The 18799-nt window shown below is 39.8% G+C and overlaps 1 protein-coding gene across 2 annotated transcripts in view; it reads right to left on the reverse strand.

Annotated features, from left to right (window-relative positions):
• The window catches only part of RSPO2 (R-spondin 2), a 137856-nt gene extending 124523 nt beyond the window's left edge, over positions 1–13333 (reverse strand). Inside the window, exons 1-2 of one of the 2 annotated variants that reach the window (XM_016165106.2) lie at positions 12720–13333; positions 12065–12326 (exon numbers count right to left, since the gene is read on the reverse strand). In XM_016165106.2, the coding sequence (XP_016020592.1) occupies positions 12065–12158 (94 nt within the window). In that variant the 5' untranslated portion in view covers positions 12159–12326; positions 12720–13333. The remainder of the gene's footprint in view (positions 1–12064; positions 12327–12719) is intronic. The other variant, XM_016165102.2, reaches the window with a different exon arrangement.
• Between the last annotated feature and the right edge of the window lie 5466 nt (positions 13334–18799).

Consider the following 18799-nt stretch of genomic DNA (forward strand, 5'->3'; position numbering starts at 1 on the left):
GAGATAGGCTGTCACAGTTAAGGAACACCCAGGGCTACCAGAAGCTGGAAGAGACAAGGAAGTATCCTCCACAGTCTCAGAGACAGCACAGACCTGATGACACCCTGATTTTGGACTCCTAGCTTCCAGAACTGTGAGAAAATTCAATTTCGTTGTTTTAAGCTGCCTAGTTTGTGGTACTTTGTTACTGCAGCCCTAGGAGATGAATACGCTACATGTGCTGCACTTCTGAAAGTGACGACAGCTGGAACACAGCACTGGTGTGTGCTGGGGATCTTATCTGCTTCATTCTTGAACGTAGGTAAATATTTCTCTTAATTCAGCCAATTTCTTTTGGCAACAATATCACATCGTAACTTCAGGATGAGTCAAAAATCAATGAAAACCCCTCATCTCCAACATCCTATTCTTACGTGATTGATTCTTTGAACTAAAGAGTTAAACTCTACATTTTTCCTGTGAGGATGTCATTCAATTCATCCAGTCTTTCCCAGCCATCAAGATCTTTTGGCAACCAGTCAACTAACATTTTACATGTCCTGTCCGACTTCAGATTATGCAAAAGTTTGGTTGCCATGCCATCTGTCTTCAACCGAATCATTAAAAAAAAGTGTTCCAAACGAGGCTGAAGAGAGGGTCCTTTACTACACCAGGGGCTTCCCTCAGAGTGGACATCATCCATTACTCCACCACTCTCTGCCAAACGCAATTCGAGTAACATATAGCAACATAATACCTGTATTTCTCTATTTTATCCAAAAGGATTTTTTTAAAGCCTATTATACTTTCGTATACATGCAAGGTATTATTATTAATGAATTTTTGTCAAATGATTCTTTATCTTCTAGCCTAGTAATCCTATTTAAAAAGGCAAAAAAAAAAAAAAAATCATATGCCATAACCCATGGTGTTTAAGTGGAATTGAAATCTCAGACTTCCTTATAATGAAACAGTCTAGAAACTGACTTCATGGTCATGGAGAAACTAAGAAATATGTCTTTTTTTTTTTGTTTAGGAATTCAGATTAAACTTAAGTATCTGTAGTATTATTTATTACTGAAGTTTAGAATGACTCAGAGGCATATGATGTAGAATCTGAGCAATTTTGTTTAGTTTTCTCTATTTAGAAAGATAATCTTATAATTTGAGTCTGAATAGTTGTCGAAAAGAATTTCTATTTAAATACCTATGAGATGCTGGATGCATTACAGATGTGTTCATCATGGCTCTTGTGGTGTGAATGGTCCTTAGAGGTCCCTCTACACTCAATACAGTCATTAGATTTACAAAACTCTTAAGAGGTACTCTCTGCTATTGAAAAAAGTCCATTTTCAAAGATGGGGAGCATCAAGACAGGGTACCTTCCATTAATGGATAGTTTCCTAAATATAAACTACAGTCTTCCTATGAACTTCCTTCATTCTGCCTTAATTCCAAAAGGCAGAATAAATCACATCCTGTTTCCACATAACAACCCTCAAGTCTTAGAAATGAGTGACTTTTTTCCTTCTCTTTCTTCTCCACTCTTGGTCCAGCCTCTGCTATTTCATCAAACCTTTCTCTGGAATTCAACAAGATGACTACTTGAAGCTTGTCAAAGCCTTTAGAACAGTTGTGATTCACCTGAGTCACATTTAAATCCAAATCCTGTTGAGATCACCCATAGAAACTGCATAAAACTAATTGTTTCTGCTTCTGTATAAGGGAACAATTAAATTGTACCAAATTCATAATATTAGACAATCAATTTTCAAGAGACAATTTCTAAGCCCTAGATCAATTTTCAGATATTATGCAAAGGAGGGATGAAGAAATCTTTCATAATTGACAAGATGCAATCGAGAATCATGTCAGCCACTGCATGACTTACTGACCACCAAGGAGTGGTATGAATGGCTTCCCTAACTCCACAGCACACTAACCTCAACCCACTAATCATGCTTTTGGAAACCGCCGCTGTCCACTATCAAACAACATTTGGTTTTTCAAATTACTTCGTCTCCTGACCCTAACCAAGCTTCTCCACTATTCTAAGTTGGTGGGAGGAGGTGACCACAAGACATCTTTCACCAGTAGAAGGAATGCTATGGATAGGACAGCCCTGATTGCTCTCAAAGCATTAAACAGATGTCCAGATCCTTGGATAAATTGAAAAAAAAAAAGTAAGCTAGTTTGCTCATTCCAGTCACCAACCTACAGCTGTTCTCTGCCACTTCCTCATATCTACTTAGAAGAGCCCAGAACTAATATCCAAGATCCCCTCAAAATTCCCCTATAAACCTGACCCGTAAACACACACACTTCCAAAGTGAACCTCTAAAGCATCAAGAAGCAAGTGTCAAAAAACGAGCATTAATTTTAACAAAGCATTCTTTCACCTACAAGAACTACCAGAGCACATGACAAGTCAAAGACCAGATTGCCTTAATTTAATGTATATTTGGGAACAGTAACCTGGGAGCCCCAGGTGCAATCCTTCTCAAGCCACTGAGCTGCAAGTGTTTCTCATTCTACAGAGAATCTTCAAAGACCAATTGTGGCAATGGAAGAGAAAACATATCATAGTTAACCCCAAAGGACTACCACCAGGGGTGGAGGATAAATAGGCACAGGACATGTCACTTGGTCGTAGAAATATTAACCCACTATGATTCAACTAAACTGAAATCTAGTCTTGAAACCAACATGGTGTGTAAACTAAATATGCAAGTTAATGATGATATAACACAAAACCTTCAACATTAAAAACCAGCTTTTGACTATAAGAAAGGCATTCGAACACAGCATTGTAAAGAACAGCATTGAGGGGCCAGAGAATTTTTAAATCCTATATCAGACTTGATTACATGAAAAGAGAACTTTTAAAAAAAAATTTATCTTTGGATTTGCAAAATAAAATTAAACGATTTGCACCATTCTCAAAGGTCTAAAATGTGAGAGTTTTGTTGAAAGAAACAGTCTCTCTATAAAGATTAAATAGTTTGGCAAACAACTGGGAAGTACTAATTTGAAGTCATTTGGGCAACTCCAAGTTTTGCCAGTTGCCTAAATTTTTAGACATGCACTTTATGGAAAAATTCTTTTAAAAAAGTAATATTTTCCAAGTGACCGTAGAAGCTGGAATCCATCTCCAAGTTAATGCAATCTCTAGCTTTAATATCTGCCTCTAAGATAAGAAAACTGAGAGGCTGGTTAAGTGTGCCTTTTGGTGAGATCTTGTCAAAAGGAGAGTAGAGACCAAAACCAGAAATGTTTGGTTAGACGAAATCTCTCCTTATTGATTCTTTTTCCCCTCCCTCTCTGTGAATATGTCAAGATGATGATACCAGCAGTCTTACTGGAGAAAATCGAGCAGGTTTGCCACTCTAACCTACAGGGCAAAGCAAAGTAAGCACAAATGACTACAGAACTTCAGAGAACAAAGCACAAAGAAAAGAATGCAAAGTGTGCCCTCTATTGGTCGGAACGTTTTAATTGCAGAGCTGCTGCTTGGCAAGTTGTATCCAGCAATAGGTGAGAGGCTAAAGCCATTGCTGTAGAAAAATTCTAAATGTGCTGAACCAGCAGAGGATCTGTCTAGCAGAAGCCCACTTGGCCAGAACTGAAGAGTGCTCAGCCTGGCCCTGACAAGTCAATGAACTGGCAACGTGAGACATACAAGTCACATCGGTGCCAGCACTACATGTCATCAGCTGGAAAATTGCAACAGCAATTTCTAAAACTCTATATTATTGTGTCGTTAATGAGATAAAAATTAGACCATATGAGAAGTTTTAACAGAACCCCTTATCCTGTCTATTTATTTTGTACTTTTATAAACTTTTTAGGGGAAATGGAGAGTTTAGCAATTATTGTCTTTGAGGAAGGATTGTTAGCCAAGTAATTACTTACTGAAATAAATCTTGACAGTGCTTCCAATGTGTCCTCATACTGTGAAGTATACACATGGCAGGAAAACCCATACATGGAACACAAACTTAGAGAACAAATTTCTGTATCAGTTTGAAGCAACCATCTGGCATCACACTAGTTAAGGTCTACTTCCTGTTTCTTTCACCAACGCTTATTAACCTGCTGAAGGAAAGAGAGGAACCACGGACCAGTTTTGAGAATTCAGCGAAAGCTCTGGATTCTCTCTCTATAACCGCCCCACCCCCCAAAAAACATAAAAGATTTTCTTTCTAATTTCAGGAGACACAAAAACCCTGGCCCCGCCTCTTAACCCCAAATTAATAAATCCTACTCAAAAGAAATGTTTGGAGCAAGACTAACTGTTTTATAAGTGCTCTTAATATCTTTCAGCAGGTGATGAAAATTGAAAGGTTTTAAGTAAATCGTAAAGGTTTTCCTCAAATGAGGAAAGCTACCTATAATTAGTTTCTCTAAACTACAGAGTAAAAATTATATTGAATAGCTTTTCTCTAATCTTGAGTCTTCTGAAGTATACATAAAATACACGTATGCATACACACCTACAAACACATGTTGATACACACATGCATGTGTGTGCACCCACAGAAACACACACATTTATTCTGGCTACTGGAGTACCAGAAATAAAAGAAGTTTCTATAATTCATATACCAGAATAACAATTTTTTAAAAAAGGATAATGATCAAAAATTTGAGCACACCAGTATGCAGATTTTTATCAGATCACACTTGGTCACACACTTCAGTAACTCCACCCCCTCAGCCTTCAGTTACTTAATATCAGTTATGTTATTAGTGTAATTACAAGTTGTCGGATGCTGGGGCCCAATAAAAGTCTGCGAACCAAAGAACTTTCGAATGGGTTCGATAGTGATTTCTTTCCTTTTTTTAAATGAATATTTATGTTGAACGTTTACTGTGTACAGGAAAAGTCAGGGAATTCAGGAGGGTTGGATTCTAGTTCTAGTTCTCTTCCATTTAGTTGTTAGTTTTTTTTAATCATTTATTTCCATAAGTAGCTCACTTTTGTTATTATTATTATTATTTCAGTAAGCAGCTCACCTTCCTTAGATGTCAACTCAGGCTCACCACCTTGAAAGGGCAGTGAAACGTCAGTGCCCTCCGCAAAGGCATAAGACTAAAAACTATGCAATCTATTTACACCCGCAGAAGAACTTAATCTAAACCACACATACACATACACTCACACGCAGCTGTGTATCTCACAGGTATATATACATAGTTGTATTTACACTAAAGTCATAAACATAAGAATGCAGGTTGAATGTTTTCCTGTATTCATTTAGGTTATTAATTCTACTGCCTTTAAGAAGATAAATATCACCCTTTCATTTTTCTCTAAATGATTATTTATATGGGCAATGTATTTTGGGATGAAGACCTCTATTGATTCTTTCTCTAGAAGTGTTTTTGAAATGTAGGTTACCCCACGGAGTTTACCTTACCCTGCCCCAACTCACCTGTCATTCAAGATATTCTATCGCTCAAATAATAGACATGTAGATAAAAGACTCCATAATAGAAGCCATAGGCACAAATCTATAGGAGCCAAGTAGGGCTGTGAAGAACAACACTGTGGCCATCACTCACTTATAGGATTGTCAGGAGTCAGAGCCAACTCAACGGCATATAACACACACACGGGAACATGAACAGGCCCTGATCAGTAATGTGTGAAATTCAGAAGACTCTGAGAAGAGACTTCAGAATGAGGATTGGGCTTTTATACCTCGGTGTTTTCTTTGCTTTTAAACTCTGAAGAATAAGAGTAAATAATAAGTTTATACCTGTTATCTAACCATTTATTCAAACTGCAACTAGACCTTTGAATTTAAAAAATCATTTCTCATTAAGTCACCACATGTAGCAAAATAATCACAATAAAAGTGAATATAAGAGCTTTATAAGTGCAGCACAAAAAGCTAAGAAAACTCTGAGAAAATAGTTGATTTGGCTTCAGAAAAAAGGCAGAAAATTCCAGGAAGTCTTCACGGAGGCAGTGACATTTTAGCTGGGGTCTACCACATGCTCAACAATATCAAAACATAAAACACGTGGTATGCTTGGAAATGAAGTAATCTGGTATAGCTTAAGTATATAGTGCTTTCAAGGAGGTAGGATGTTAGAAATAGGCTGCAGTCAGATGTTGAGGAACCCTTGAACGCAACATGCAAGAGGCTGGCATTTATTCTGAAGTCAGTATGGAACCTGAGAGGTCTGGGGGTTCATTAGCAGAGAAGTAACATGATCAGATCGGTGGATGAGAAAAATTTAATGTGGCAACACTGTAAAGGATGGAGTGAGGACAGAGCAGATACTGGGACATGAGGAGTCAGGGCAGGTCCGAGCTAGAAAATATCTTTGGGAATGGAAAGGACGGGGTAGTTACAAGCAACATTTCTGAAGACTAAGATTGAATGAACCAATTAAAAAGGAAATAGAAAAGTCAAAGACAGTAGAGTTTGACACATAGAAACTCCATGAACAGAAAAAGAGCACAGGCAGAGGAAGACAATTAAGAGGGGGCATAAAAGAGGAAATGAGTTGTCAAGTCTGAGTGTGCATGGAACGGGACATCTATCCATATGGCAGAGAAACACACTCTGAATAAGGAACCCAAGAAAAGAAGTGGCAGAATGTGAGAGGCAAAACCTGAGTGCAGTGTCACCAGCCAAAGGGAAAGATTTTTTGTGGGAAGGGGTGATATCTGCAGAAGAATGAGTAACAGAGGACTGTAATATCAGTGGGGTTGGCAAAGAGGTGAGTACTGAGTACAAAACGTAATGAAGAAAGCCTTTCAGTAAAATTATGGACACAGAAGCCATATTGTGGCAGATTGAAGAGTGAATGAAAGGATTGTTAAGAGAAGGGAAGGGAGAAGAAAAAGAGAAGAGACTGGAAGGCAATGTGAGGAAGAACTCAAGAATTTTCAGATTAGGGGGACAACAGCATGCTTGGAAAGAGGGTGACTCGTATAGAAAGGTCCTAGAGAAGAAGAAGTGAAGCGTTGGCCTTAGAAAATGTAAAAACTATCCTTCTTTACTCATCTCTCTCCTCCTCCTCCTTCCTCCCCTTACTCTGCTTCCTTTCCTCTGTCCTCTGTCCTGTTCTGTCATCCTGTCTGAGATAAAGATGAAAACAAGAACTGAAAAAGATAAGTGAAAAAACCAGTTAAGTTACAAAAACCCAATCCCCCATGGTCATACCATCCTCAGACCCTTCTCAACAAACATCTGCACACCCAAAGGTGCACATACACACACGTATATATACATTCTCTATCATATGTATAGCTATATATGTAATATTTGCACTTTAGTATTAATTAGCATCTTACACATGTATTCCAGCTAAAAATATGAAAATTATGTACATGTGATGCTGTATTTTACTTAATGATCAATCCTTGATTGCTGCAGATCATGAGAAAAAATGACCATCATGACAGTTTGGGAAGGGAAGTTTAAAGCTTTATTTTCATCCCAGAGCTTACCACCTCCTTTTATCAGAATAGTTATCAAGTGTCTTATCAAATGATTTGTCTGTCATCTATTCTCTGGCCTTGGGATAAGAATACTTATTTCCAGAAAGAAAAAAAAAAATGGATTAAAGGCAGCCAGTTGGAAGGAAAGTAAAAAGTAGCTTGGACAATCCATAAACTTGCCAGTTAGTCTCTGAATAAATCAAGAGGCGGTGGTTTTGCTTTAAGGAATCAAAAGTGTCATTTCCAACTTGGGATTTCTACACATATTGGATTTTATCCAAGCTGGATTTTAAAAGCAGATAAAGAAAGCCAGGATTAAACGGAGGCCTGGGGGAATGTCACCTACTCTAAATCACTTCCAAATTTCAGTAGCTAAGTAAGATATCAGTTGGGGCACAGCAACTTTCAGACCTCCATGTGCTGGTAAGATGCTAGCCAGGAAAACTCAGTTACGCTGGGAGAAAAAGCAGCCCATTAACAAAAGAGAACAAAAGAAAAGAAAGAACCTGTTTATGTTGCAAAGTTAAACATCACATCAGCTTTTCTGAAATACTCTGAAACTTAAGAAAGCAAGCATAGAAAATGTATTTTGAAGCTTTTTTATTTAAGTGTAGGTTAATAAGTTCCATGTGCTATTTTGTATGTTGAAAGAATACTGTAAGACATAAGCTATTAAAAGTACTTGTAAAACCAAATATCTCTGAATCTCTTCATTAAATTTTTAAAAATACAAATTTAGCCCTACAAGGGTTAAGAGAACATGTTGATTTTTTTTTTAATACCAACCTCAGTTGCCAGAAGCACACCGCACTATTTGTGATAAATACTTCAGTTTTATAGAAGAAGCCAAATCTAATCTTAGGAAAATGAGATATTTCCACACTTCGGTATGGAAAAGGCTACAACAGTAAACATTTGTCATGCCACGCCCCCTACCCTCAGACCACCAGAAACACCAATTATGTTTGGGGGGCCTTACTGCTTTTAAAGAGCTTTATCAAGAAGTTTTCGTAAAGCTCTTGTTAAAATGTGACTGAGCATATATAAACAGGATAAAAGATGTGAAAATAAATCGCTACGTACCAAGCTCAAGGAATCCCAGGAGACTATGATAAAGTTGTTTTGTCTACCCACCTTTCAGTAATTCAGCCTGAAATGTGGCTTACAAGCACTCCAAAAAATAAAATGAATCAAATAACCCAGTTTACCATACAATAAATCATAAGAGGTCCGAGACAGAAGGCAGCAGAGGTTAACAGTAGTCGACAATGACTATGTTTTCGAAGGGGAGGTGGATAAGAGGGCCACGGAGTTATGGCTGTTACCATGTAGAAAACACAGGAGTTGTCAATCAGCTTCGCAAAACATTGGCACGTGTCTCCTCTCTAGGAGATATTCTCAGTATTGTGCCTAATTTTAAAAATGATTGCTGCCAGGCCCTGTTAGTGTTTATCAAATGTATTTTTATTTTATGACTTTGTTTTCTAAATAAGGGAAAGGAAGAGCAGTCGGAATTATTGTTCATGATAGTCTCCTCCACACAAAGGTTTATCCAAAAGTAGGGAAGGTCGACATTCTATTCTCAGTCCTCTGGCTATATTTTGAAATAAAACATAGAGTTAAATGATATATTTGCTCTCTATTCCAGACTGGATGCAATTGATTTTAACTGGCTAAATTATCTGATCTCTGCCAAGAATTTTATTTCATTAAGAAAATGATATTATAGAGCATCTGAGATCATAGAGCAGACTAAACATAATGCCAAAGAAGTTCTGAGAATGCTCCACAGTGAAGGTTTGATTATTTGCAGATGGAATATGAAAAAAAAGCAAAAAACAAAAAAAAACAGAATCAGATCCCAGGCATTAGCCGAACCAATTCTGGTATCACTGCTTGCATTGTAGCACAAAGCCAAGAAAATTACTGATCTTCTAAGCCACAACACTTTTTTTTAAGGTACTAATCACTTTTCTTCCTCGAAAGTAATATTTAACTGCCACTATCCAAAACAAAGAGAAAAGGGGAAATGTTGGTACCACAATAGGCTCTAGCTTGTCAGCTGTCACTGCTGACATGATTTGGCCAGCAGTCAAGCATTCACCAAGGAACTAATTTAAACCAATCTCCTTTGGGAAAGCCAGTTGTTCGGTATGAGCAACAATTGGTGTAGGATCAATCAGTGGACATGAGATCAATTAAAACCAGCTTAAGTTTGTGAAGAGGAACAATTCACACAACCTGAGTTAGATCTCTATTCATTTCAACACTCTCACAATGCAATCCTTAAGCTTCCTTGCAGAGCAGAATGGTACTATCACCCTACACTGTCTAGCCAGCCCTTTAAGTAGTTCCACTTTTAATTAAAAACACAGTACACCCTTTGTTGGCACAGATAGTGTGGTCACTTTTAAGGACCGCAGTTATTTTAGCCACAAACTTGGGATTTGGGAGGGGACATCTGTTAAGAAAGGGGGGAAAAAAGAATACACTTTGATAGAATTCTTTTTCCTTTACAACCTTACCAATTTACATGTACTTGAAAGCATTTGAATTTTATTAAATTGAAAAGTTGGTTTGGGAAAGTTACCATAGCACACTTTAGAAACGTGTTTCTAAGCCTCAGTACTTGGGCATGTGGAGGGTTTGAGATTTTGCTATAGCAGTGTTGAAATAAATAAGTTTTGCCTCAGACACCTAAGAAGGCATAGATGGCACTTGTGAGTAAAGCATGCAGTATCGCTTCTGGCCGCAGGAGTGCTGTAATGTTATTCTCCATCAAATAGCATCTCCAGAGTAAGTTCTACTAAAACAATATGCTTGATTCTTCCCTAGTCAGCCAGAACGGGACAGGCAGTGTGGATCAGGAAGACATCTCAGAATTAGTAAGTCTGCTAATTATCTATATTTCTCAAACTTTAAGACTTGAGATTTTTCAATCAAGCAGACTGCAACTTCTGTATATAAGAGGAGAGAGAGCCTCTCTGAATACTTTTGACCACAGTATAATCAAAAATTGCCAGCTCTACCAAATAATACCCCCAAAGAAAATACTGGGGTAGAGAAAGGAGCCAGTTAGGAGGGGAGGAGGAGAGACAGAAAAGAACTTTTCCAAAATTAATATTGGTATCAAATTTTCATGGCCTTTGGGAAGAAATTTCTCCATAGAATTTTTATGAAGAATAATTTCTGAAAATGAGCATTTCCCCAAATGTCAAAAATAAGAAAGAGAGCGAAAGAAAGGGTATTCTTATAAATCACAGATCCGCGGCGTCAGCTAGAGAACCAGGGCTCAGAAAGTTGCCACCACCCGTTATCTCGAGCTCTGCCCTCGAGTGGGGCAACCTCCGGCCCCGCGGGAAGGAGAGAACAGCCTAAGGACGTGCTAAAAAGAAAGGAAAAAAAACTATGAAAACTTAGGACGTGAAAAGCTCTTTCTCAAATCTGGATGCAGGACCGGAGATTCCATAAAACGAGTTATAAACAAATCACTTCACAAGTTGAGTGAGACGTTTATATTCCAGAAAAATCAAGATCTGTCAACTTCAAGTTGCAAATTTTACAAATTCTAAGCGCGCAGAAGTCCAAATCGCTAGACGGCTTTGAAGGGCTGCTATGCACCTTGCACGAGCGGGTAATGCAAGGTGTGGGGGAGGCGGGGCGGGGCTTCGTTTGAATCCTCCCGAAGACTTAATTGTGTTTAGCAGATCTTCCTCTAAAAAGCAGCTGGATTAGCTACAGCCACAGCAAGACTTAGACAGCTTCACGCACTAAATCTGCAGGAAAGCTTGCTTTCTGAACCCTTTCTGGAGGCTTCCACTAGCCTTTTCTGCAGCGCACACAAGTGATGGAGCGGTTAAAGAGCCTCAAGTGAATTTAACTGAGAACAGAAACCACTCTCAGAAATAGCTGCTTTTGAGGAAAGTTAAGGGAGAAGGCAAAGTCCCCCAAACAGTGTTCTGCATGAGAGCGCTCCCCCAAAACCTGCTAAAGAGTTACTGGTCAATGCAGGAAGTTCAGTGAATCGTCCCATCTAGTGCAGGGTTTCAGAAAAAGAGATCAATGTTGCCCTTTTCCTGAAAATGCAGGTCCTCCACCTCGATTTGGTACCTCTCCAGCGGCTCGCTCGCTCTCCCGTTTCCCGTGTCTCACGCGCGCACACACGCGCTGCTAGGCCGTGTCCAAAGCGATCCGGGGTCAGGATTTCGGGCGCACGTGTGTGAGGAAGGCAAAGACAGATGAGGTGCAAAGAAGATGGTTAAGAGACTAAAAAGAAAGACCAAGACAGAAGAACAAGAAAACTGGGCGCCAGATAAGAAATGGGACCGAGAAGAGTTCAGGGGCAGAAGCGCCGCAGCGAACGTGGGCACAGACCGCACCGCTGAGCCCCGAGCGTCCGCCGCACGCCGGACTCACCGGCATTGCGCGCGTCTCGCTCCCCCTCGTCCCGCCGCCTTCCGAGGGCTGAAAGCGCGTTCTGCAGAGCTCCGCGCCCAGAAAGTGGGGAGCGGGTTGTGCAAGAGCGGTGTGCAGGGCACGGTCCTGCCCCTCTGAGTCGCGGAAGCCCGGGTGTGAGTCCTGCGACCCGCCCCCTGTCCCCACGCACCCCGGCGGAATAGGACCCACCTCGCTTACTGCGTCTCCATCGGTTGCCTTGGCAGTGGCTGTAATCCATACAGTTCAGGATGATGAGGGCAAAGGAGAAGAGGCGAAACTGCATCTGGGCGGTCGGGCAGGGGACAGACGCCTCTCAAAGTCGGGGAACTGAAGGGCTCATCCGAGGAGCCGGCGCTGACCGCGCCGCTGGGGAAGCACGCAGAGGGAGAGTCGCCACCAGCCCGGGGGCCGCACTGGTCAGTTCAGCGCGGTCAGCATCTCCGCCTTAAACCTAAGAGACGAGGAGGAGAAATAGGGTGGGTGGGGGCGTGGAGAGAGCCCCAGGGAGGCAGCTGCCTCTCCGCGCATCCCAACTTAAGAAGGGGAGGTCAGAGGAAAGCGAACTCATTGCCTGGCACGAGCTGCTGAGCAGTTTAACCCCGAGCGCACAGCTGCGGGCGACTTGGAGCGGGAGGTGATCACAATCAGTGAATTAGTAACCTCTGCGTTGCTGCAGGCTCGGACCCCGGGGAAAGGGCGTGTGCAGCGCTCCGGGGGAAGGAAAGAGCTCCGAAGGCTCAGAGAGAGGGCGCAGGGTTAAAGGAGCGCTCTTCAGTCCTTTGGTCCCACGATGGGATACCCAGGCGCCCCGGTCTTGGTGGCCCCGCGCGGGTCGCCTACTTACTTCTCCCGCGGCGCGGCGAGCCTAAGCGCGGCGCTGCATCCCGGGCTTCGGAAGCCAGCCGCCTCGCTAGCACGTGGGCTGCGGAAAAGTTTGCCCAGACCCACCGCGAGCGCCTGGCAGCTCCGGATTCCGGCGACCGCTGCGAGTTCGAAGTGTGCGGATGGTCCCCTGGGCTGGCGACGCCTGGCGGGGCCCCGGCGGCCGCAGCCTCTGGGATGCTGCGTGCCCGCCGGTGAGTGCAATCCTCGGGCGAGGGGCACGCCCGCTTTCACTCCCTGGGTCCCTGTCCAATGGGCGGTTTCCCGAGCTCTCACCACAGCCCCTTCACAGCTAAGCTTTCTCCCTTTCCAAGTTGTGGGAGACAGAACGCTCACACGAGGCCGAAGGGATGTGGCAAGCGCACTTTCCGACGGAGATGCGGCGCGGCTGAGGCTCGGGATGCTTCTATATGTAGGTGGTGCTGTGGTCCAAGGCATCTCAGTCAAAGCTGCCTCGGAGCTCCTGGGTCCTAAAGCCAGAAACTCTCGGGTTTCCCTGAGGTCCTAAAGAGAGCTGACAGCCTCCGGCGAGCCTAACCCCAAGCGAATTCCCTCCAGGCTTTCCTGAAGTGGGTGGTCAAACTGAAGAGTATCTGAGATGGGTGCGCCCCTTGACCGTGCTAGGCCCGGGAGCCCAGTTAGTTTCTCCCCCAAGGTGTCCTCGCGCTCCGGGGTCGGTTCCAACCTCAGCGCCGACCTTCCTGCAGGAGAATCTGACCGACTGATAGCTCCTTCCAGACCTTCCTTCCCTAGCTCCCGGACCGGACCGCTGCTTCTGATAGCGAAGTTTAAACTTGAGCCGCACCCCGAAAGATGCCACACCTCTGCCACTTTTTAATTAACGTCTTGGCTTTGTTTTACGGGAAGATCTGTTAGCGCGGACTTAAATTAAAACTTACCCTCAGTTGAGGGACTGAAAGGATATTTCCAATAGCTTTTGCTTATCTTCAAAAGTGTTATTCCCTGATTTTGTTTCTCCTCCAGGAAAATGTAAAAAACCTGTGATCTCTTGCTTGCAATGCTCAAGAAATTGGGACCTTGTTTCTCTACAGAGAAGTTCACTTTCCACTGAAATATTTCTCATTAATAACTCCCCCCCCACCCCCCACCCAAGTCTCTTGAATTAAACTTTTAGAAGCTTTGGGTTACGGGAATACTCTTTAGCAACATGTTATGTTAAATACACTTAATGTTACCTGATTTCATTCTGGTGAAATCAATCCTGCATTTATTACTGTAGGAATGAATGTATTTACTCCTTAGCCAAATGATAAGAATACATACTGTTAAGGATGGTGCTAAGAATGTTTGTAGATATGGCCACAGATACCATATTATTATGTTAGCATTCTGTTCCATTTAAATTTTCTTTTTTATGCCTTCAGTTTCAGAAGATGTTCAGAAATTGGAGATAAGACAATCATAAAGAAACAATAAGAATATTAGAATAGTCATGTTTGTTAACTATTCCAATATTGCCTATCGATAACTATTTTTGCAAGCTTCACTTGCAAAAAAATACTGTCATCACTATTACACAGCAATATTTATGTGCGAAGAATTTCAGTGCTATTCCCTTTATGCATGCCTGAGTAAATCTGAGTTAAGGTCACTGGTCCCATTTCCTAGATAAGAAAATTCAGCCCCTGAGACTGGCCCAGAGGGCACAGAGTTGACAAAACACATTGCAGAAACAGTAGATCTGTTTCTCTGCTTTCTGCGTCCTTGATTTTTATCGCAGAATTTGAAAGCATTTAGAAACATTTCAGCGTAGGGAGTGAATGGCCCAAATATGATAAGTTGATATTCCAGTGAACAGTCTTCAGTCATTATAAATACTACTTCTCCTATAGTTCACACATGCACACACCAAATTTATTGCACTTGTAAAGAAGTTAGATCCATGGGAGAAGAGATTCTCTAAATAAGCCCTCTGCCTTCCTATACAACTTTGAGACCTATTCAAGGTCAGTGGTATAAGTGTCTTTTAAAATATATAAAAGTAAAAATTAGCACAAGACCAATTAGATCTAGCTCTACCCTTTTGGGCAGTTCTCTGGATCACAGTTTCCTTGGTGTTATTTTTAGAAAATTAGACCAAGATCTCTTTCACCTCTACCATGCTCGATTTTGATCAAGTAGTTTGTTCTGGGGTCTAATTAATGTGAGAACAAACTCATCATTGATAGGTTTTTGATGTAGAGAAAATGAGAATTAGCCACTGTCATCCTTAGTTAAATTTACAGACCACTTTCAATCTTTTGTTTTCAAAGATCACTCTCCATAATTTTAATCATTCGGGCTTCACAGTAGGCATTTTTTAAACTAGAGATACTTGTCAGTTTAGGGAACTCTCCGATCTATTTCATAAAAAAAAAAAAAAGAATTTTAACAGCACTGTTCCTAATGAAAATTGGTTAATGCTGTTAATAAGATAAGAAATGGGGTCTGGGAGAAAAGAAGATTCCTAATTATTTTCTTCTCATGCTTCCTCCTGGTCTGTCACTGCTTATCACTGATCCTCAAATATCTGTCATGCTTGGTCCTCGAGGCACTTAATCTCTTTGAGGCTAGTTTGTTGATAATTCAGATTTTTTTTTTTTTTGCCATTCACTGAATATTTTTCCTGATTTTCAAGACCCCAGGAATGTTCTTGCTACTAAAAAAATATAACCCTAGAGGATCCCAAACTATCATTATCTTTAATCCTGAATTTCTGCTTCCTTTCATTTCTAAACGCTGTGTTGTTGTTAAGGCTCGAAATTCAGTTTCTCCATTTTGGAGGCTCAGTGGACTTTTTCTTCAAACTCAGTTTAGGTGGTGGTTTCATTAAATTAGCTTTGTAAATAGACAAGTGCCTGGTGTCTGTCTACAGAGAAGCATACTGATGAGGTTGACGTGACACTCATCAGTGATAGAGAAGGCTAACTTAGGGCAGGGGTAAGAGATGATGTTATAGGTGGGAAGCAACTCATACACTTTACTTTCTTGACTTGCAATTCATTCATACAGCTAAAATTCAACCCTTAATAAAGGGCATACAGGGAAAAGTTTCTGCCCCAACCAGCCAGTTCTCAAAGACAACCAGTTATTCGTGTATAACCTTCCAGGTTTTAAGTATACTTCCAGAGATAGGTTGTGCTTATCAAGAAAATACGTGTGTGTGTGTACACACACAGAATCATGCATTGCTTAAGGACAGGGATACATTCTGAGAAATGAGTCATTAGGAGATTTCATCATTGTGCAAACATCACAGAGTACACTTAACACTAACCTAGATGGTATTGCCTACTACACAGCCTATTGTTCTCAGGCTACAAATCTGTACAGTATGTTACTATACTGAATGCTATAGGTACTTGTAACACAATGATATTTGTATATCTAAACATTGAAAAGATACAGTAAAAATATGGTATAAAATGTTTTAAAAAAAAAAAATATATATATATATATACCTGTATAGGGCACTTACCATGAATAGAGCTTGCAAAACTAGAAGTTTCTCTGGGTGAGTCAGTGTGGGTGGTGAGTGCATGTGAAGGCCCAAGACCTTACTGTATACTACTGTAGACTTTATAAACACCGTACATCTAGGCTACACTAAATTTATTAAAAATATTTTTCTTTCTTTAATAATAAATTAGCTTATTGTAACTTTAATACTTCATAAACTTTTTAATTTTTAACTTTTCAACTCCTATAATAACACTTAGCTTAAAACACAAACATACTGAACAGCTACCTATATAAAAATATTTTCTTTATATTCTTATTCTCTAAGCTTTTTTCTATTTTTTAAAACTTTTTACACTTTTTTTGTCAAAATATAAGATACAAAGACATTCACCAGTTAAGTCTAGGTATATAGTAGGCAATACTATCTAGGTTTGTGTTATAAGGGCACTCTATGAATGTTAGCACAATGATAAAATCCCCTAATGACTCATTTCTCAGAATGTATCCCTGTCCTTAAGCAATGCATGATTCTGTGTGTGTACACACACACACGTATTTTCTTGATAAGCACAACCTATCTCTGGCCCACATGGGTTCAGGATCATCAATATTACTCTCTTCTACCTCCACGTCTTGTCCCTGGGGAAGACCTTAGGGGCAATGACATGCCTGGAGCTGTCATCTCCTACAACAATACCTTCTTCTTGAACCTCCTGAAGGACCTACCTGCCTGATGCAGTGTTTGAGGAGGCAGCTCTCTTTTTAGAAATATGTCCATGGTGGTTTGCTTGTTTTTGTTTTTGTTTTTCATCATAGATTTGCTTGTAAGCAGATGATGCACCATGATTATTCTTCTCTGTTAATGAAAACCTTTGAGTGTTGGAGTCCATGTTTTTAAACTTTTTGAGCTTATTGAGGCCTGTCTGCAAATGATTCTAAGCCCTTCACCCTATAATCTTATGCGACCATCATAGTATATGTGGTTTCTTGTTGGCTTAAACATTATTATGTGATGTGTGACTGTATACATGTGTGCCTATCTATACATGTATGAATAGTCTTCCCTCATCTTTTATGCAACTAGAATACTATATTCACTAATCTGCACCTCAATTTTTTCGTGCATCTTAGAATTCATTTAGTTTCAGTTCATAAAGAACTTCTCTGTTCTTTTTATACAATCACATCATTTCATTGTATGATTACATTTAGCCAGTTCCCTACTGATATTTAGATAGTCTTCATTCTTTTTCTATTACAAGCAAGGCTTCATTTAACCTTTTCATGGGTCATTTTACCTTTGCATTACAAATTCCTAAAAGTAGAAATGTTGGATCAAATAGTTGGATATGCGCATGTGTGTTTACATGTGTATGCATTCTTAAAATTAGCTTCCACAGAGGTTCTATCAAATCACTATGTATGAAAGGATCCATCTCCCTACATACCAACCAACACCATTCGATCTTTGATACTCTTAGGCAAAAAGTAGTATCTTGGGAGTTTTAATTTTTATTGCTTTTCTTTTAAATGAATTATGTGTCTTTAATATGCTTGAGCAATTTATATTTCCTTTTCTATGAACTCTTTAAGATATCATTTATCTCTTTTTTATGGTCTTTGTCATTTATTTTTGCTTTGTAGAATATACATATGTAGACAAATGTCTTTTGAGATTTGAGTTTCAAATATTTTTCAAGTTTATCATTGGCCTCAACTTTGCTTTTGATGTATATTACTATGTGGAAAATTTTAAAATATCTTTATGTAGTTAAATTTGTCAGTCTTATCTTGAATAGCTTTCATGTTTGTGTCATACTTGTAAAAGCTCTTCCCCATGCCATTCTTAAATTTTTATCTGGAAGTTTCCACATACATTTTTTTGAATGTTATAAACTATAAATGTTAATGATTTTATGACTGTAGTACATGGCTACATTAGAATAGATTTAAATTTTTCTGAATCTTTCCTAAGTATTTCATTCACAGATTTAGTTGACTTTGGCTCTGACTCTCATTTTCATTAGCTAATTGATTTATAATTCTCTTATCTTTCATGTTATCAGATATTCATATTTTCAGATTTAAATTTCCCCACAATCTTTTTATTATTGAAATTAGTTGATGTTGTACTCGCCCTTCTAGTCTAGAATTTATCTGTTAATTGCTTTGGAATATATTATGTCATTTTGCCATTGAGTCATATTGATATATTTTTTTCTGTTGAACAAGCCAAATGCTCATTTTGCTAGTTGTATGTGATAGCCTATGTTCATTTATTATATTTTGTATGAAATAAATTAATTAATATGAAAGATCTTTAACAAGGTCACTGACCAGTCCTTATCCAAGCTAATTTGTTGTTTTTAAAACCCATGCCATAATCGCTTATTTAACATTTGAAAAATGTATAAATATTTGACTCCTCCAAAAGTTAATGTTGTGTTCTGCCACATGAGAACTCTTCCGTAGACTGATGTGATAAGACCTATTTCTCATTTTACTGTCCATCCCCATGGAAGTGATCCAGGAAGCTCTCTTTAAAGGAAGTCCAACTCAGACCAGCTCATAAGAGAAAAC

Source organism: Rousettus aegyptiacus, unplaced genomic scaffold, assembly GCF_014176215.1.
Source record: "Rousettus aegyptiacus isolate mRouAeg1 unplaced genomic scaffold, mRouAeg1.p scaffold_m13_p_15, whole genome shotgun sequence".
In the NCBI taxonomy this organism is placed as follows: Eukaryota; Metazoa; Chordata; class Mammalia; order Chiroptera; family Pteropodidae; genus Rousettus; species Rousettus aegyptiacus.